The 22,073-nt window shown below is 41.1% G+C and overlaps 1 protein-coding gene across 1 annotated transcript; it reads left to right on the forward strand.

The window, feature by feature from the left end:
- Positions 1 to 18,481: 18,481 nt before the first annotated feature.
- Positions 18,482 to 20,417, forward strand: LOC145112201 (elongation factor P (EF-P) family protein). The gene is made up of 7 exons (XM_079048398.1): positions 18,482 to 18,820; positions 19,062 to 19,139; positions 19,248 to 19,354; positions 19,525 to 19,602; positions 19,693 to 19,794; positions 19,890 to 19,971; positions 20,094 to 20,417. Exons 1-7 carry the CDS (start codon positions 18,682 to 18,684, stop codon positions 20,210 to 20,212), a joined length of 705 nt encoding a protein of 234 aa, XP_078904524.1. The 5' UTR covers positions 18,482 to 18,681; the 3' UTR covers positions 20,213 to 20,417.
- The last annotated feature ends 1,656 nt before the right edge of the window (positions 20,418 to 22,073 follow it).

Genomic DNA, 22,073 nt, shown 5'->3' on the forward strand with positions numbered 1-22,073 from the left:
GATCACACTCTGATATGGTTTTATGATAATATGTTTTGATTACTGACACTTTGGCTTGACACGAGATATTATTATGAATGTTTTTATACTGATGGTCTATGTAATAACTTATTTAAAAATAAAATTTTTGGCCTTGAATTTTGGGATGTTACAAGTTGGTATCAGAGCCTTGGTTTGAGGGATTCGGACATACTCTTAGGTGTGTCTGAACTCAAACTAAGGGCTTGGTATGAAAATTTTCAAAAGGAAAACCATTTTTATAAAAAAATGAGTTTGAAAAGAATTTGAAAGGAGAAAAGAACTTTGAGAAGAACAAAGTGTGTGATTCGTGCAATCAGCCGAGCTCAAGTAAGTTTACCCCAAGATACCCATACAAGTTTATATTATGTTTATCAGTTTCGGTAGAATAGCATGCTAGAATAGGACTAAGGATCTAGGAATGACGCCTTATGTGCCTGCTTTATGTGCTTCAGCTTATGAGGATTGCATGCTAGTATTGAGTAGACAGTAATAGGATAGCCTGTTTAGGTTATGCCTGATTATATGAGCTTAACATCGCATGCTAGTACAGTTTCTCGTTATGAGGATAGATATTCTTGAGTAGTTTCCTGTGTCTGAATGCTGCTTGCTTTGTGCTTTGTGGGACTCTGAGTGATGGGAGTTAGCCATTAGGTGAATACGTCACATGTGATGGTATTCAGGTGGTGGCTAATTGGCATTACAAGGACGCATTCAGCAGCTGAGGACTGGTTTGGGTGGAGTCAGAGATTTCCCTAAGGTAAGCCTAGGATAAGAGTAGTGTTGGGAGCAGTGTTAGTATGTGACATCCCCTAATTTCTCGGCCAGAAAAGACCGGTTTAATTTATGCTTTTGAAATAATTTCAGAGTAATCATTTGATTAAAAGTGTTGCGGAATTTGTTCCCAGAAAAACATAATAAATATGTTATCAAATCATTTCCGAAGAAATGTATTTTATTCACTTAAACCATTGGGATGTCATTGTCAATACAAAAACATAAGCATAAACAAAACTTACATTCATTTACACTAGTGATCTACTTCTCTTTAAATCTCTCAGTGTAAAGCAACTTCGTATCGATACCTGTGATACAAATAAACTGAGTGGGTCAGGCTTGGGAGCCTGGTGAGCATATAGGGTTTTCAACCCACAATAAATAATAAACTTATTAAGTTCTCAATCAACAATAAATTTATTAATTCCATCAACCAAAATAACCCTAATTACCCATTCCCATTATCCTCACTTTACGTCCCTAAAACAACTATCATAAGGGACCTAGCCTAAGGATTATCACTAGGGTGACAACATTGCTTTGGGGGTTCCTCAGCAAGTTATGTCAAATAAAACAAACATCGGGGTGACAACATTGCTTTCCCTCAGCAAGTTATGTCAAACAAGACATTCTAACATAAAACAACCAATAAGGTGACAACATTGCTTTCCTTCAACAATTTATGTCAAATAGGCACGAAGTCACATCGTCGCCATGTGCTAGTCCATAGCTCTTATTCATCGACGGTATTTCCCACGGGAGTTCCCCCCCGCAATACATGTCAATGGGTTTTCCATACAGCTGATGAACATACTAAGGGGTTTTCCCCCGCCTTACTTGCCCTAAAGGCACTCATGAGGGGAATAGAGTACATCGAATGAACACTTAAGTCCATTAACACCTACAGGTTACGAGCCTGCTAGTGTTCCACAAACCATCAAAACAGTCCATGGTTGTCATCCATACTCTGCTGAATGACGGGGGTTTTAGAGTACAGCGAATGAACACTTAAGTCCATTAACACCTACAAGTTACGAGCCTGCTAGTGTTCCACAGACCATCAAAACAGTCCATGGTTGTCATCCATACTCTGCTGAATGACGGGGGTCAACGTTGGGTAAGGGCTTTTCTCATATTGCACCACTCACACCAACATCTGGGTAAAAGCTTTTCCCATATTTCACCACTCACTCTCAACTCATGATCTATATCACTGATCATCTCATCTATCCAACTCACCTTTCATCACACACCCACTATTTAACTCATGATCTATATCACTAACTCATGAAGCTAGTCCGATCACTTCATAAAAGAACAAAGACTCCAAAGCTCTTCCAAATAAAAGTATAGGGAAAATACTGATAAAGTACTCCCGTACGCTCCCGTACCCCGACACGTAATAGTGTCAAAAGGAAGAACTAATGGATGAACACATAGTTCAAAAATACCTAATGAACATATAGTTCAAACATACGTACCGATTACAAGTCTACTAACGTTCCACTGGGCTATCTAAAATAGTCTGTGGCCGTTGTCTATACTCTGCTAGATGACTAGATCATCTTAAACATCGATACCTCTCATCACTTTTATTTCATCACACATCATCTAATTAATCTACCCATGTTTTACCCAACATATTTGTAGATAAAAATATATATACAGTTTAAAACTTGTATAAAACATCAATTCAACAGTCACCTCAAAATAACCAATTAATATATTTACACATAGCACGTATTTTAAGGTAAATACTTCATATATATGTGTAAGGTGAAAGTGACTATACACTCACCTGATTTAATGAACATCGGGTAGCAATTCGTTTCCTAAAACGATCGTTTCTAATAAAACCGAGAGTTTTATTGAGAAACCGGGCTCTTCGAAAGGTCGGGCTTCAAAACCGAAAAGATAAAATTTCCGGGCCTTCGGGCACTCCGTGGCGTATTCCGGGGCTTATAATTGATACCGGGGCTTCGGGGGATGATAATATGAAAGAAATATGGAGAAAGGGGCTAAAAATGACAAGTTTTCAAAATACCCCCGGGAGGTCTCGCACCCCCCTATTTATAGGGGCCGAAGCTCCTGATCCAACCGCTGAGAAGAGGCCACGCGTCGTTGATCCGGAGCTCGCAGGGGATGGCTCGCACGAGGCTCGCACCTGCGAGGGCTTGCTGGCTTCTTGTGATTGGTCCGAAGCTTAGGTCCGAAGTCGGTTCCGGTGGTGGGGTCCGCAGGCGAGGGTGCGCAGGTGGCAGCACGTGCGAGGGCCTCGGTGGCGGTTGCTGATTGGACCGCGGACTCGCAGTCCATGTGCGAGGCTCGGAGTCGTGGCGTGGGAGGTTCAGATTGGGCCTCCCTTCGGTCAAATCAGAATCCGACACGTGGCTTCGCATGACTCACCATTTCGGACACGTGGCACATGCGAGGCGAGGGTGACGTGGCAACTCGTGACTATGCGAATTTTCTCGGTTTTTGTGCAAAAACTTCTAAAATCCATAACTTTCGCATACGAGCTCCGTTTTTGACGTTCTTTATATGCACGCGTAGGTAAAATTACGCTCTACAACTTCCGTTTAGACGTTGTCGGCTAATTTTGACTTTAATTTTTATATTATTATTTTTAACAGACCGGGACAGGAAATCCGTTAAAAATTCATAACTTCTTCATCCGACGTCCGTTTTCGTCAGACTTTTTACCGTTGTGCTACTATTTACGAGACCTTCGATTCTCATTTAGGTCGTGTCGGCTAAAAATCACTCGATCTAAAATTCGAATTTTTAGCTGTCTAGTGTTAAGCTGAAACTTCGAAAAATCATAACTTCGCCATACGAAGTTAGATTTGGGTGTTCTTTTTATACCTACTCTCGGTTTAACGAACACTACGAGTTTCGTTTAGATCACTGAGGCTAAAAAGTAGTTTATCAAAAACTCACTTTTTACGACATTCGGCAACGTGCCGGTTTATCATGAAACTTCGACAGGTCATAACTTCTTCGTTATAACTCGGATTTCGGCATTCTTTATATATCCGTAATCTTTGTCACGCCCACTACAAGTTTCTTAATAGATATCGGATTTATCTAAAATTTAATTTTTGACGCTCATTTTTATTCTTAATTAATTAAACCCTAATAATTAAGCATAAAACACATAATTCACATAATATTCACATAATTCCTTTTCATTTCTTCTAAATGAGTTACAAAGGTTAACCTAGACCATTATGTCAATATTAATGCCTATCCTAGAAACACGGGCGTTACAACTCTCTCCCCCTTAGAATGATTCCGTCCCCAGAATCACACATCAGCAAACAAATACGGGTAGCGACTCCTCATGTCACTCTCCGTTTCCCAGGTGAGATTTGGCCCATTCGTATGTTTCTAACACATAAGCACTAATTCGACAATTTTACGTCACAACTTCCTAGTCTTACGGTCAACGATTGCCTCAGGTTCTTTAATCAACCTCTTGTTTTCATCCAACCTTAATTTAGAAATGGGAATTATGTCGGGCACATCTCCCGTAAATTTTCTCAAATAACACACATAAAAGGTGTTATGAATACCCTCCAGTTCTTCCGGTAATTCTAGCTTGTAAGCTTGATTCCCGATCCTCTGAAGAACTTTAAATGGTCCAATATACCTTGGACTCAACTTTCCCTTCTTACCAAATCTTATAAGTCCCTTCCACGGTGAGACTTTAAGTAAAACCGAATCTCCAACTTCGAATGATATCGGTTGTCTTTTCTTGTCAGCATAGCTCTTTTGAGCAGCTAACCTCCTTTCCCTAATCACTTTCAACTTTTCAGCAGTCTGATGGACTATTTCAAGTCCCATAAACTGCTTTTCCTCAGCTTCCAGCCAACATGACGGCATTCGACACTTTTCCCCATACAAAGTGTGATAAGGTGCCATCTAGATGTTCGAGTGGAAACTATCATTATAGGAAAATTCTACTAGAGGTAAGTGTTTACCCCAGTTACCTTGGAATTCCAGGGTACATGCTCTCAGCATATCCTCCAATGTTTGAATCGTTCGTTCGCTCTGACCATCGGTTTGTGGATGGTAAGCTGTACTCAAACACAACTTGGTACCCAATTCCTCTTGTAGACTCCTCCAAAACCTTGAGGTAAAACGGCTGTCACGATCGGATACAATCGTTAACGGAACACCGTGTAGCCTCACAATTTCCTTCACATAAGAATTCGCAGGTTTATCCATAGACCATTTCTCGTTAGCGGCTATGAAATGCGCACTCTTAGTGAAGCGATCAACGACCACCCAAATCATGTCGTGACCGTTCCTTGTTCTGGGCAGTTTAGTCACAAAATCCATGGTAATGTCCTCCCATTTACCCATGGGTACTGGTAAAGGTTCTAAACTCCCATACGGTTTCTGATGTTGTGCCTTAACCCTAGCACAAGTTACACACTCAGCCACATACTTAGCAACATCGAGCTTCATCGTCGGCCACCAGTAATAAGGTTTTAGGTCCCTATACATTTTCGTACTGCCGAGATGAATCTAGTACATGGTTTTGTGAGCTTCTTCCATCAGAAGACCTCTTACTCCTGCCGTCTTAGGTACCCAAATCCTATCTTTGAATACCTTCAATCTTTGACCGTTTGTATCAAACACCAACGTTTTATCCCAAACGTTCTTCCTTTCGGTCATTTTTCTCTAAAGCTTCCTCTTGAGCTTTCTTTATACTTTCCACAATTGTCAAGTCAACTTCAATTCTCAACGCTCTTGGCCTTTTCTTTTCAAGATTTATCTTCCGACTGAGAGCATCAGCAACAACATTTGCTTTACCAGGGTGGTAAAGTATCTCACAGTCGTAGTCCTTGAGTAACTCTAGCCAGCGCCGTTGCCTCATGTTCAATTCCTTCTGATTAAAGAGATATCGAAGACTCTTATAATCAGTGAAAAGTTTGCATTTAGTACCATAAAGATAGTGCCTCCCTATCTTTAAGGCGAATACTACCACTGCCAACTCCAGATCATGAGTGGGGTAGTTCTTTTCATGCTCCTTCAATTGCCTCAATGCATACGCTATCACTTTATCCCTTTGGGTCAGAACAAAAACTAACCCAACTTCTTTAACAACGAACGCGATACTTCTATTGATCGCTTTGATCAGCCTTTACTTCAATTCGGCTTAAGTCAACTGCTACATCGAACTTGGTTCTCTGAACCACATAACAAACTCATCGTAGTCGGACTCAATTCGATATGACCACTAGGGTCGGAATAACAATCATCTTCTTAGTCATTACCGAAACGATGGTAACGACATACTAGAATAAGACGGAATCAATTACGAGTTCCTTGGTAACCTTGTGACTTTCCCTGATCCAAGTGTGAGTCCTGTGCTTCCAGTAGTATAGATCTCTACTACTATTCACACCTACTCATACTCGTCCCAAGTACTGTCTCGCCGTCCCCAAATCCTAAAATCACAAAACAATTTAACACATACGGATGTGTCCAATTAATTATAGAATTTTCCTAGACTCTACTAGGACTTCTTCCATGCGTATCTTCAGTCATCAATTCTACTTCAACTTGGTTGGTGATGGAAATTCCAAATGATGGGACAACTTCAGGAATTACACCAATCGTTCCATCATCCTGCCAATCGAAGGTGTACTTCAGACGTACCATACTCCTCTAAACGTTTCATTATTTTATCAAACATATTCTAAGACAAGATACCACTCTTACGATATCTTCTGATAGGTATCATTCACTATCATAAGCTTTTCATTTCCTCCATCTACTCAATTCTCTACGAGTCTTCACCATAACGTTTTGTACACCCAAGCAGACGTTCGGTGTACCAGGCGAGAATTTAAGATAGGAAAGCTTTATTTACGATAAACGTATAAATCTCCTTATCACTTTGAAACGTTTACATGTTAGTTCTAATCTCGTAATCATACGCTTAGAATCCTACACACATAAGGTTTCCAGATCCGGTCGGCAACAGACCATAGATCTGAACAAATAATAGCATATAAGGCATCCTTATAGCTATAACATAAAATATTTAACACATAAAACATTTTAGGCATCTTTCCTAAAATAAACTTGTGCTCGTGTCTAAAATATAGCAGACACTCATCTCACAATCATCACTTAGCATTCTAAGTTTAAGTCTAGAAATCCTACAATTTCTTAGTTCGCTTAAACTAATGCTCTGATACCAACTGTGACATCCCCTAATTTCTCGGCCAGAAAAGACCGGTTTAATTTATGCTTTTGAAATAATTTCAGAGTAATCATTTGATTAAAAGTGTTGCGGAATTTGTTCCCAGAAAAACATAATAAATATGTTATCAAATCATTTCCGAAGAAATGTATTTTATTCACTTAAACCATTGGGATGTCATTGTCAATACAAAAACATAAGCATAAACAAAACTTACATTCATTTACACTAGTGATCTACTTCTCTTTAAATCTCTCAGTGTAAAGCAACTTCGTATCGATACCTGTGATACAAATAAACTGAGTGGGTCAGGCTTGGGAGCCTGGTGAGCATATAGGGTTTTCAACCCACAATAAATAATAAACTTATTAAGTTCTCAATCAACAATAAATTTATTAATTCCATCAACCAAAATAACCCTAATTACCCATTCCCATTATCCTCACTTTACGTCCCTAAAACAACTATCATAAGGGACCTAGCCTAAGGATTATCACTAGGGTGACAACATTGCTTTGGGGGTTCCTCAGCAAGTTATGTCAAATAAAACAAACATCGGGGTGACAACATTGCTTTCCCTCAGCAAGTTATGTCAAACAAGACATTCTAACATAAAACAACCAATAAGGTGACAACATTGCTTTCCTTCAACAATTTATGTCAAATAGGCACGAAGTCACATCGTCGCCATGTGCTAGTCCATAGCTCTTATTCATCGACGGTATTTCCCACGGGAGTTCCCCCCCGCAATACATGTCAATGGGTTTTCCATACAGCTGATGAACATACTAAGGGGTTTTCCCCCGCCTTACTTGCCCTAAAGGCACTCATGAGGGGAATAGAGTACATCGAATGAACACTTAAGTCCATTAACACCTACAGGTTACGAGCCTGCTAGTGTTCCACAAACCATCAAAACAGTCCATGGTTGTCATCCATACTCTGCTGAATGACGGGGGTTTTAGAGTACAGCGAATGAACACTTAAGTCCATTAACACCTACAAGTTACGAGCCTGCTAGTGTTCCACAGACCATCAAAACAGTCCATGGTTGTCATCCATACTCTGCTGAATGACGGGGGTCAACGTTGGGTAAGGGCTTTTCTCATATTGCACCACTCACACCAACATCTGGGTAAAAGCTTTTCCCATATTTCACCACTCACTCTCAACTCATGATCTATATCACTGATCATCTCATCTATCCAACTCACCTTTCATCACACACCCACTATTTAACTCATGATCTATATCACTAACTCATGAAGCTAGTCCGATCACTTCATAAAAGAACAAAGACTCCAAAGCTCTTCCAAATAAAAGTATAGGGAAAATACTGATAAAGTACTCCCGTACGCTCCCGTACCCCGACACGTAATAGTGTCAAAAGGAAGAACTAATGGATGAACACATAGTTCAAAAATACCTAATGAACATATAGTTCAAACATACGTACCGATTACAAGTCTACTAACGTTCCACTGGGCTATCTAAAATAGTCTGTGGCCGTTGTCTATACTCTGCTAGATGACTAGATCATCTTAAACATCGATACCTCTCATCACTTTTATTTCATCACACATCATCTAATTAATCTACCCATGTTTTACCCAACATATTTGTAGATAAAAATATATATACAGTTTAAAACTTGTATAAAACATCAATTCAACAGTCACCTCAAAATAACCAATTAATATATTTACACATAGCACGTATTTTAAGGTAAATACTTCATATATATGTGTAAGGTGAAAGTGACTATACACTCACCTGATTTAATGAACATCGGGCAGCAATTCGTTTCCTAAAACGATCGTTTCTAATAAAACCGGGAGTTTTATTGAGAAACCGGGCTCTTCGAAAGGTCGGGCTTCAAAACCGAAAAGATAAAATTTACGGGCCTTCGGGCACTCCGTGGCGTATTCCGGGGCTTATAATTGATACCGGGGCTTCGGGGGATGATAATATGAAAGAAATATGGAGAAAGGGGCTAAAAATGACAAGTTTTCAAAATACCCCCGGGAGGTCTCGCACCCCCCTATTTATAGGGGCCGAAGCTCCTGATCCAACCGCTGAGAAGAGGCCACGCGTCGCTGATCCGGAGCTCGCAGGGGATGGCTCGCACGAGGCTCGCACCTGCGAGGGCTTGCTGGCTTCTTGTGATTGGTCCGAAGCTTAGGTCCGAAGTCGGTTCCGGTGGTGGGGTCCGCAGGCGAGGGTGCGCAGGTGGCAGCACGTGCGAGGGCCTCGATTGCGGTTGCTGATTGGACCGCGGACTCGCAGTCCATGTGCGAGGCTCGGAGTCGTGGCGTGCGAGGTTCGGATTGGGCCTCCCTTCGGTCAAATCAGAATCCGACACGTGGCTTCGCATAACTCACCATTTCGGACACGTGGCACATGCGAGGCGAGGGTGACGTGGCAACTCGTGACTATGCGAATTTTCTCGGTTTTTGTGCAAAAATTTCTAAAATCCATAACTTTCGCATACGAGCTCCGTTTTTGACGTTCTTTATATGCACGCGTAGGTAAAGTTACGCTCTACAACTTCCGTTTAGACGTTGTTGGCTAATTTTGACTTTAATTTTTATATTATTATTTTTAACAGACCGGGACAGGAAATCCGTTAAAAATTCATAACTTCTTCATCCGACGTCCGTTTTCGTCAGACTTTTTACCGTTGTGCTACTATTTACGAGACCTTCGATTCTCATTTAGGTCGTGTCGGCTAAAAATCACTCGATCTAAAATTCGAATTTTTAGCTGTCTAGTGTTAAGCTGAAACTTCGAAAAATCATAACTTCGCCATACGAAGTTAGATTTGGGTGTTCTTTTTATACCTACTCTCGGTTTAACGAACACTACGAGTTTCGTTTAGATCACTGAGGCTAAAAAGTAGTTTATCAAAAACTCACTTTTTACGACATTCGGCAACGTGCCGGTTTATCGTGAAACTTCGACAGGTCATAACTTCTTCGTTATAGCTCGGATTTCGGCATTCTTTATATATCCGTAATCCTTGTCACGCCCACTACAAGTTTCTTAATAGATATCGGCTTTATCTAAAATTTAATTTTTGACGCTCATTTTTATTCTTAATTAATTAAACCCTAATAATTAAGCATAAAACACATAATTCACATAATATTCACATAATTCCTTTTCATTTCTTCTAAATGAGTTACAAAGGTTAACCTAGACCATTATGTCAATATTAATGCCTATCCTAGAAACACGGGCGTTACATAGTAGTAGTGAAAGGGACTTGGTGAAGTTGAAGCAACCCTTGAGGAAAGTACGGATAGATGTGGAAGGTAGTATGGGCCCGTATTACTGGAAGCGGAGGATCCGTACTCGAGTCAAGGAGGGCCGAGATGGAACCAGGAATCTTGGATAATGTGTGAGACCTCTCGGGTTATGTTTTGATCCGGACATTTATGTGTTTATGTCCAGTATGGTGACCACGCGACATGGAGCAGGAGGCTCAGGATTTAGACCAGGATCGGGCTCGGGCGCAGGATCCGAGCAAGTTGATGATGGATTACGTGAGTTCATCGCGTCTGAGATTACGAGAGGCATCCTTGAGGTGACCCCGGTCATTTTCGGGTCGATCAAGGAGGGGATCATCGAGCTGATGGAGGATCGCCTCCGAGCTTTCAGGAGTGATTTGGCGTCTGGCCAGGCGAGTACGCGCACACTGTCCTTCAAGGACTTCAAACGGAGTGGTGCGCCGGATTTTCACGGGGTGAAGGACCCCATTGCTGCCAGGAGATGGATCGCAGACATTGAGTCTGCGCAGTTGACGAGCTTCTGCCCGGAGGGGTCGAAGGTCTGCTTTGCGGCGGGATGTTTGAGAGACAGAGCTAGAGATCGGTGGGAGTCGGTTGGTGACTCATTGGGACCCTCGGTCATCGAGGCTATGACCTGATCAGACTTTGTGACCAGGTTTAGGGCGGAGTTTGCGCCGGCGGTGGAGCTTCAGCAGCTGGCCAGAGAGTTCCTAGACATGAGACAAACGACAGAGTCGGTGGCGGAGATTACCGCCAAGTTTCGGGAGAGGGCCTTATTGGTGCCTCAGTATGCAGGGGATGATGAGATGCAGAGGACCCGCTATCATGACATGTTGAGGGCTGATATTCGGGAGCATTTCAGCTTCTCGGCATGCCCGACCCTGGACTCTATGATTGCCAGGGCGCGGGAAAGGAAGATTGATTTGGAGCACATTGCGAAGAGGAGGTCGGATCAGACGTATACTTTGGAGGGTCCCGGGAAGAGACCCAAGACTTCAGATCAGCGATTAGTAGGTCGGCAGGTCCGAAGTCAATGCAGCACGTGTGGGAAACCACACGAGGGAGTTTGTCGTTCCAGGGGTTCAGGCTGCTATAAGTGTGGCAGTGATGGTCACGTCAGCAGGGACTGCCCACAGGGGGCAAGCCCATTATGTTTTCACTGCAATCAGGTGGGACACAAGAAGGCCGACTGCCCGACGGTGAGGGAAGGAGCAGGGAGTGCATCTGCCCCGACAACTTCGAGGATTACGGATGGGTGAGAGGGTAGGGTCTTGCAGTGACAGATGAGGGAGATATGGATTACAGCAGGGAATGTTGCAGGTACGTATCTATGGCTATTTTCGATTCTATGTGTATTAGGGTTGTTCTTACCCCGGACTCAGGTAATAGTATGTATGAGTTGTCTCTCTTCTTATATTCGGATTGAACTTTCAGAATTGTCATATGCCAATTGCATACCGGGAACTATTAGTAGCTAGTGTAGGGTCATCCCTCACTTCGGGTTCGAAGTGTCCAGTATTATCTCGATTATGACCAAGGCGGTTCAGGAGCGTTGCGTGGAGGTTGGTGGACAGAGTCCATGGAGTAGCCCTCCACCATCATTAGGGTTTGGTGGTTCTAGTCTTGGTACTTGGGATAGCTTTTGGAGGCATCAAGGGAAGTGGTCTATCACTGCTGGGGTTGCTCTGAGCATTAGTCATTCGGACCTTAAGGGCATTAGTTGGAGCTCAGGAGATTATCAGTATTGGGGATGTAGGAGGTGTTCATCTAGTATTCGGTAATCGTACGGTATTTGGAGCGGACTAGTGATGGATCGCTAGCGGCACAAGGAGATGGTAGTTATCATGCCTTTCATGCAAGGGAGGAAGGAATGGAAATCCTCGGGTTTTCGCAGGCAGGAAAAGACTTAGCTGAAGCTAAGTGGGGGAGAAACAATCATGTTATGGGATCAGAAGCGGTTTTGAAACTAGGATAAGTTTCGCTCTCCTGTCAGAAAGGAAGACGGCCCAGGTGGCTGTATGAATTGAGGACAGTGTGAATTGGAAGTTTGGAAAAACTTACCAATTGTGAGACCTCATTCTCGAGATGTCTGGTAGCAAATTGCAGAGGAATCGGTTGGGAGTTCCAGTTGGGACATGAGTACCACTTGGGGGTACTAGATTGTGCTTGTATGCTCAACTATGGGTTAGTCGTAGCATCCACTAGAAGCCAGTCGGTGTGGAAAGGTGTTGTCAGACTACCGGATGGCCGTAGCATTCACCAGTGGTCAGATAGTAAGAAGAGTGTGGTAAGACTGCGGGGCGGTCCGTAGCAATGGTTAGCAGATAGCGTCGAAGTGTGGTGCGACTGCGGTGTGGCCCGTAGCAATCGTATGTGAGAATAGTTAGACTGCGGTGTGGCCCGTAGCATTAGTTTAGTAAGACTGCGGTGTGACCCGTAGCATTAGTTTAGTAAGACTGCGGTGTGGCCCGTAGCAATCATATGTGAGGATAGTTAGACTGCGGTGTGGACCGTAGCATTAGTTTAGTAAGACTACGGTGTGGCCCGTAGCATTAGTTTAGTAAGACTACGGTGTGGCCCGTAGCAATCGTATGTGAGGATAGTTAGACTGCGGTGTGGCCCGTAGCATTAGTTTAGTAAGACTGCGGTGTGGCCCGTAGCATTAGTTTAGTAAGACTGCGGTGTGGCCCGTAGCAATCGTATGTGAGGATAGCAAGACTGTGGGGTGGCCCGTAGCCTTAGTTGGCTGACAGCGCAGAAGTGTTGTAAGACTATGTGGGTGGCCCGTAGCATTCGTCGGTCCCTATTCGCTAGTGCGAATGTATCAGGTGTGTGATTCAGTGGCAGGGTTTTTCAGATAGTTAAGTTCAGGTCGGGGCAGCCGCCTGGATGTGAGTGGGCCACATTATGGTTGGGTCCGGAAGACGGTAGGTTATTGGAGACCAAGAGTGGCGTAAGACTGCGGGTAAGCCGTGGCCTTCATTAGTAGTTTGTTCGCAGAGTGTGGGCGGGGGCCCGTATCTCCGAGGTAGCATGGGGGAAACCGGTATTCCGGGTAATGGTAGATCAGTTGGGACCAGGGCGGTCTCGGTTCATCCGGTAGGCGGATGGGAGTCAACAGGACTACAGGCAGGAATGATGGTAAGGGTTTCGGTGTGAAAAGTCGTGAGCTGATCGGATGATGCTAAGCTGCTCAACGCGGGATCGAGTGATCTTAGAGTAAAGGATTTGGCTCGGTGACGCCGTTCTCATCTGAGCCTTAAACGTAGCAGAGAGGGATCTGCTACCCGAAGGATTGTCTGAATTCACACGATTAGGTGGAGCTTTCAGTATTGAAGCATTGTATGGGGGTTATTCCATGAAGTATTGGTATAATGGCCGGCACTGGGAGTGGCCGGGATTGCGGTTCAAGCAGAGGATCGGTCCTCGAAGGAAATTGGGAAGGTTGTTTCTTGCGGAAAATGCCTTAGAAAGGCCAGTGACAGTGTAGGGTAAAAGGGTAAACCCCTTGCGAATCAAGGGTAAGTGTATCAGGAGTATCGGTATGATTACCGGTTGGATAAAAGTGTTGTACTCGAAGGTAGTAAGTAACGGGTTATTCTGAAGATGACATCTTCAAGGTTTGGATCGGATGGGCGGAGTGTGTACCTAGTGGTAAAGTGGCGACCAGATGATAAGGCAGTTGGTCGTGGCAGACTTCGAGGACGAAGTCTGGTTTAAGTGGGGGAGTGTTGTAACACCCAGAATCAGAAAGACCAAGAAAAGAAAGGAAAGGCTCTAAGTCAAGAGTCAACTCGTCGAGTCCAGGGAGGAACTCGACGAGTCGGAGCGGGATCCGGGGCATAGAGTAAGTGACCGACTCGGCGAGTCGGCTAGTGGACTCGGCGAGTCTGGTCTGGGCGAGAAAACCCCTAATCCCGGGGGTTGTGCCCTATTTAAAGAACATTACATCCCTTCCCCATCCTCTTTACTCCCCTTTTGAGATCCAGAAACCCTAAATTGTGAGTGAGAGCCCTTGGAAGCAATTTAGAGCCTACATAAGTGATTTTGGTGGAAAGGGGCTTGAAGATCAAGAGGCTTGCTGCAAAGGAGTGGTGTAGATCCGGGATCTACTTCAGTTGGAGCATATATTGGAGGTAATAAGCTGTTGCTTTGGCTTTATTGCAAATAGATCTATCTTATGTTTGAGATTTGGGGCATTTGGGCATGATTGAGATCTATGTCGAGTTAGAGGCCTAGATCTGAGGTTGCTACCTCAGATCTAGACTTGTGATGGTCCAGAAGGTCATAAAGTTCATGTTAATAAGTTGTTGGTGAAGCCCCTTTGTCTTAAACCCTAGCCCTTGAGTGTTTTGGGCCTTTAGCTCCTTGGTTTCACGTAAAGTTTGCAACTTTACGTGGGGATAGACTGTAGAAGAGTGGACCTATGGATTGGAGCCCTTGCATGGCTCGAAAATCCACTGTATGGATTGAGAACTGGAGAAACTCAGCGAGTCACATGGGTGTACTCGACGAGTTGTATGAATATGTGCATGGGCTCGGCGAGTTGGAAGAACAACTCGGCGAGTCTGTTGAAGATTGCCTAGGACTCGGCGAGTCTGTTCTTGGACTCGACGAGTCAGGTCGCAGAACCCCCAACCTCTTCTGGTTAAGACGCAAATCAGTGAGTTGAGTGGTGACTCAGTGAGTTGGACAGGATGAGACTCAGAGATCGTTGAACTTAACGAGTCCTGGGGTGACTCGGCGAGTTGGGTCGTATTTTGAGAGCGTCTGAGTTTAAGGACTCGGCGAGTCTACGGGTTGACTCGGCGAGTCGAGTCAACTGGAAGGTTGACTTTGACCAGGACTTTGACTTTATCCAGAGTTGACTTAGTTTGACTTCTAGAGTTCAGTTTGGAACTAAGTGTTTTATTGATATTAGTAGCTCGGGGAGCTAGTGGAGCAGCGCTTCAGGGAGTGGTCGGACAGCAGCCAGAGGGTTATCAGCAAAGTTCAACAGTGCGAGGTGAGTCTCCTCACTGTTTGTATGGGTCTACGGCCACAATGCCGACCCATTTAGTTTATGTATGGTAGGAAGACCCGGGGGTTAGCCCTAGGCATTATGCATGAAAGACCAGGAGGAGGCTCCTGGCACACAATATGTTATTATGTATGGTAGGAAGACCCGGGGGTTAGCCCTAGGCATTATGCATGAAAGACCAGGAGGAGGCTCCTGGCACACAGTATGTTATTATGTATGGTAGGAAGACCCGGGGGTTAGCCCTAGGCAACATGTATGAAAGACCAGGAGGTGGCTCCTGGCACACTGTATACTATTATGAATGAAAGACCAGGAGGTGGCTCCTGGCACACTGTATACTGAGTAGCCTAGTAGAGTAGTATGTATAGTTGTCTTTGTGATGATTGCATGGAAGACCAGGGGTGGCCCTTGGCACTTGTCTGTAAGACCCAGGGAGTGGCCCCCAGGCTTGACAAGAAAGACCACGTGCGGCCCGTGGCAATATAGCAAGGCTATGTTTGGCACATAACACTTTACTTGATTATGGATATGTTTGTTATGTATGGCTCATGGTTACGTATGGCATGTATGGATCAGTTGGGTTGTATGGTATGTGGTATCTGGGGAACTCACTAAGCTTCGTGCTTACGGTTTTCAGTTTTGGTTTCAGGTACTTTGTTTTCAAGGAAAGGAGCCGGCTCGATCGCAGCGCATCACACTATGTTTTCCGCACATGACATCTTTGGGATCACACTCTGATATGGTTTTATGATAATATGTTTTGATTACTGACACTTTGGCTTGACACGAGATATTATTATGAATGTTTTTATACTGATGGTCTATGTAATAACTTATTTAAAAATGAAATTTTTGGCCTTGAATTTTGGGATGTTACAATATTTCAGCCTATAAATATCATGCGAAGCTCACCCTTTTTCCTCACACCATAACCATTCTCTCTCTCTCTAACTTCTCTCTAAACCTCTCCTAAATCCCTAGTAACTCCTAATTGCTAGAGGAAAGCCCCGAAGTGCCAGAAGGCTCCGAGAAGAGGAGCTTTCGGATCAGAAGTTTTACCCCCGCAGAGCCCGGTTCTTAGCCAAACCTCTCGGTAAGTGAGTTATGTTTACCCTACTTCAAGTATAGCTTATGTTTAAGTTCAATATCGTTATTATGAACTTATAAACAATAAATATACTATAAAATATAATATACAAAGTGTTATTATAATATCTTTTAACTACTCGCGGTACGGGGAATCTGGTTTGAAGGGCCGTATAGGGTTGTTGGATTTCAAAAATGCTATAATGCCAAAATGGTCCTGCCCTATGGTGTTTCATGTCTGGCCCCTATCTGTACATAGTGGTTGAAAAGTATTGTTTAACACTCATAAAATAATAACGCTCATAAACAGTCGCTATAAATATTATACTAAAATCTAGCAGTAATGAGACTAGGTTTCGTCGAAGGAAAATATAATTGTTAGAAGTGAAGCGCTGCCCGAGTTCAGAATCACCACTTTAACAAGTGAGTGTAACATAGTTACTTTCATATTACTCATAGATCTGAAATATTTAATATAAATTACGTGCTATGTGTGCATATTATATGTGTTCTTGATATCTATGCTGGATGAACAAAATATACATGTTTTATTCGATTTAAATTTTATACGTATTTTATACCTATAATTATGATGGATAAAGATTGGTAGATTAAAGATAAGATGAGATGAGAGATGAAAGATGAGATGAATGATGAGAGATGAAAGATGATATAGATGATGAGATGTGAAAGATGATGAGAAGCCTTGACCCAAGCGATGGCCCAATCATCTAGCAGAGTATAGATGACAACCACAGACTATTCTAGACAGTCCAGTGGAACACTAGCAGACTCGCAACCTGTAGGTGTTGTGAACAATGTGTTCACCAGATGTACTCTAAAAACCCTGGCAGCTATGGACTTAGTGCCCCATAAACGAACATTGGCAGCTATGGACTTAGTGCCCTACAAATGAACGTTGGTAGCTATGGATTTAGTACCCTATAAATGAACATTGGCAGCTATAGACTTAGTGCCTAACAGATAACATCGGCAACTATGGACTTAGTGCATGTTTGATGAACCCTGGCAGCGATGGACTTCGTGCCTATTCCTTAGGACAATCCTTAGGATTGAATGAATGAAAGAATAGATGATTCTTAGGGTAGATCCTTAAGAATAAAGAAGATAATGAGGATGAGTAATTGAGTTAACTGTTTGATGGTAAAACATAATAAATTTATTATTGTGGGTTGAAAACCCTATGTACTCACCAGATTTCCCAACCTGACCCATTCAGTTTATTTGTATCACAGGTGTCGATATGAAGCTATATTACATTGAGAGATTAAAGGAGATGTAAATCACTAGTTTAAATGAATATAAGGTCTGTTTATGCTTATGTTTCTGTATTGACAATGACATCCCAAAATTTTAATATAAACAAAATACATTTCTTCGGAAATGCTTTGATAATATATTTATCATGTTTTCTGGAAACAAATTCCTCAATATTATTCTTTAAAATGAATACTCTGATTTTCAAAAAAGCATAAATAAAATTTTTAAAATGACTATGAATTTGGGGATGTCACAGGTAAGAAGTAGTTGCAAGTGAAGGTGCGACGAATATGGATGGAGGAGGAGGCGATAATGATGGTGGGGTAGGGGAATTCGACGATGATGGAGGATGAGAGAGGGAAGACAAGGATGGAGGCGGGGTTGTCGATTTGTCGTGGGTAACTGGTAGTAGGGAAGAACTTAGGTTAGAGCTTTTATTAATTTGGTCCCTATAGTTAGTGTTTTTATTGTTTTGGTCGCTATAGTTGGAGTGTAAATTGATTTATATCGAGGGTTAAAATGCTCAATACATTCAAATATAACAACTCCAGTGTTAGATTTAACAGCGGAGGGATCAACAGTGTAATTTTTAGAAACCACAAGGATGTAGCCTGTCTATTTTTCAAAGGTTGGACCAAAGCTGCGAATTTAAACAAACCACAACGGCCATTTCTGTAATTTACTCATTATTTAATTTCCCTAAAGAAAAACAATCGATAACTTGAAATGAAAGGTTTGTAAATTCGAGGCTTTGAATTGAAAATATATAATATTACAGGGTGCTTTCTACCATTTACCAAAAACAAAATCAAGAAACCAAACGCAAACACCAGTATCCAAAAACCCCCCTTATCCAAGCATCGAGTCCTCGAGTTCAAGTGGGTTTTGGACCTCGCAGATGATGGTTTCCGGGTGAAAAACAACAGGAAATTCGACTATAATTCCACACACTCACTCACAAATAATCGCTCTAGCAAAATCCCAAAGTTATGGCGAGTATGATGGCATTCAAGTTTTCGCCTTTCTCATCCAGTGTTCCACCAACGCCTGCACATTCTTCAATTTCATTTTCGTCAAAAAAGTTCTTTCTTCCGATGAAGCTTTCTTCACGGCTTCCTACATTCCCAAGTGCAAATTCTATCTTTCTATCAATGTGTGTATAGGGTTTCAGTTCATGCGTTTCAATTACGAAAACCTGTCTTTTCAAAATGCTAACAAGGGTTTTGCAGAACTTCTATTCAAATACTTGTTTCACCGAAGCACAGTCGAATTGTTGCACAATCCCTTTCCAAATATGAATATAAATGTAGATTAGGGGTTGTCACTGTGATAATATGTATAGATTGAAGTTAATTTATGAATATTGCAGGAATTTATGCGTTTTCTAGCAATGATATTAAGGTGGGTTCAAACATTGAGGTAGATGGTACTCCATGGAAAGTTATAGGTACCCTCAAACACTCTAAATTCATTATTCCAACATCTAGTCGCTATAATTAGTATAATCACATTCAATTTCGTTTTCTTTTTTTTCTTTCTTTGATTAAATTTTCAGAGTTTCTTCATGTGAAGCCTGGAAAAGGGGCTGCTTATGTGAGGACTACACTTCGGAATCATCTCACAGGAAATTCTGTTGAGAAAACTTTCAGAGCTGGAAGCAAGGTAAATCTCAAAGACTCTTGACAAAATATGATAAAGTTTGTTCTAAATAAGATCAAAGTGATAGATGAATGATGTTTAAAAAGTATTTGAGAAATCAACAACGAACTTGGGAAATGGAATGAGGGCAAATTTGTAATTTATGCTTAATCTATTTCTTATGCTTTTGTTAGATTGAACAAGCTGAGATCTCTAAGGAGACAAAACAGTTTACATACAAGGATGGTCCACAGTTTGTCTTCATGGATCTGGTATTTTGAATATATTTATATTTTTTCAAATGTTGTATTCCAAAATTTGTTTTTTTTTATTCTTTTTGATTTTGGCAAATTTTAATACAGACATCATATGAGGAAGTTCGTCTGAATGAGTCAGATATGGGAGATAAGACAAAGTGGCTAAAAGAAGGCATGGATTGCATTTTGCTTTTTTGGAAAGGAAAGGTATTAAAATTGTAACATACGCCTACCAATTTTTTTTAATAAAAGTTTAATAAATTTATAAATTATAATATATTAATGTTATCGAGTGTTTTCAGGTTATAGATTTTGAGCTCCCGATTCAAGTTAAGGTGACTGTAGTTGAGGTTGATCCTGGGTTGAAAGGTGACACGGCTCAAGGTATTCATCCTATTTATAAAAGAGTTAATTTCCAGAAATACCCTTAACCGATAGATAAAAAACAATAACATATTTATGATTTTTGCAAAATTTTGATTTTGTTGCACATGAAATTGTTGCAGGAGGAACAAAACCAGCCACTGTGGAAACGGGTGCTGTTGTTAATGTTCCTTTGTTTGTAGAGAGAGGTCAAGTGATTGTTGTGGATACAAGGACTGGGCAGTATGTGAGTCGTGTATGAATGGATTTTTTTTCTTTCTGTAGAAAAGTTTTGGTCAACAATGTTTGATCGAGTTTCTAATTTGTATCAAAGCTTTAGATTCTAGAAGGGCATGTTAGTAATTTCATTAGGAGAGAGTTTTGTTGTTATATATATGAATCTCGAATGTACTCTTCGGATAAACCCAAAGGTAACTTGTATGAGAAACTTCATAGTTATTGTTTGAGTATGCACATGGTAAAAGTTGTTCTAAAAATATTATTTTACTAAAGACTTGTATCCTTAGTAAAAGTATTTTGAATTATATTCATAGAGCAATATTTACCATATGAATTCAATAGAACTTTTATCTAATATTGGTTTTGGCAAAATTTGTTTAAGGACGTTTTATTATTATTTTTTTTTCTTAATTTATATGATAAGGTTGTTTTTGGATGAAATATACAAAACCATATTTCAGTTCATGCTAGTCGTAACATTTTTTCTGTAATGTGCTTAGTCTGTTGAAACATGGTTACATAGTTAATACTAAATGGTAATATAAATGAAACATTGTTACATAAAATTGATAATAAATAAATAAGAATTTAACCGTTGTCACGTGTTAAGATAATTATAACGATTATTTTGATTATATGAACCAAAACCCTCCATTGGTCTACCTTCCTTAAAATTCTTAAAGATCGTGTAAAAATAAAAGAAGTTTAGAATCTAAAATTAATAAAAGAAACATATGTCCGCTTAACTAATACAAACAACCACTTAAAATTATATATCTTTCAGAAAAAGATTAACATTATAGAATAACAACATATACACGTACATATATATATTCTTTTTATTTCGCTGGTTACTATACCACGTGTTCCTGAGCTTCCATCTCCATTGCCACCTCAAACACATTCGAATCATTATTAGAAATCAGCATTGATATCGACATCACTTGCCACCAATGATAGGACCAGGTAGGATAACAGTCACTGGTGGAGGTTGTATAACAGGCTCTGATGGTGGTATCTGATTGTCATAAAATATATTAATATTGGCTGATGTTGAAGAAGACGATGGTATCTGATTGAGAGGTTGATTAATATCCGCTAGAGGTGCAGATTTTACAGAAACCAGTGGTGGTAGCCGAATAAGTCCAGACAATTTTAGTGATACCTCAGTTTTAGTCTCCATGAGTGCACTTGCAGGTTGTATTGATGATGATGATGATGATGATGGTACCTCAACTATATATATAGCCTGTTTGATTGCATGCATTAATTCACAGGTTGTAGTGTAAGCAGTTTTGTTAATACAGTGAATCAACCGAAAAGGTTTTGAACAAAATATATGAAACTTTTACGTTAGAAGCAAACTGGTTAGAACTTACAGTAGAAAATCAATGCAGAAACTTGACGATGAGTAGAATCAATGCAGAAACTTGAGCTAAAATGGCCGAATGAATAGTGTTTATATACAAATCGTAATTACCGATTACTCCTTCTTAATTTGCTTCCCTTTCTGCACAAAGCTCCTCAGTGTTTAAACGTTGAACACTTTTAGTCCTTAAACTCTTTCTTTCTTTCATTTAGCTTTAATCATTATATGTCATTGATTCCTTTCACTGACTTTTCATTTTTAGTGTTGGGCATATAAACGTACAAAATAAATACCAAACAACTTTGTTATACCATATATACCAATATTTCAACACCTTACATGCATCGACCTTAACCTTGGAATAACCAATATTTCAACACCTTACATGCATCGACCTTAACCTTGGAATATATTGATCATAACTAATTTGTTACATAAATAGTTGATAACCCGCGTTTATAGATTTTGTAAAAGTATCAACATTCCGATCCATAGTACAACACATTATCAAATT

Source organism: Lactuca virosa, chromosome 5, assembly GCF_052849685.1.
Source record: "Lactuca virosa cultivar CGN04683 chromosome 5, Lactuca_virosa_CGN04683_v6, whole genome shotgun sequence".
In the NCBI taxonomy this organism is placed as follows: domain Eukaryota; kingdom Viridiplantae; phylum Streptophyta; class Magnoliopsida; order Asterales; family Asteraceae; genus Lactuca; species Lactuca virosa.

Bases quoted from the DNA above. Each gene is read 5' to 3' on its own strand.
- LOC145112201 (XM_079048398.1), top strand. From the start codon at position 18,682: ATGGCGAGTATGATGGCATTCAAGTTTTCGCCTTTCTCATCCAGTGTT. The intron at 19,140-19,247 runs GTACCCTCAAAC...TTAAATTTTCAG, and splicing joins TACTCCATGGAAAGTTATAG to AGTTTCTTCATGTGAAGCCT. The intron at 19,355-19,524 runs GTAAATCTCAAA...TGCTTTTGTTAG, and splicing joins CTTTCAGAGCTGGAAGCAAG to ATTGAACAAGCTGAGATCTC.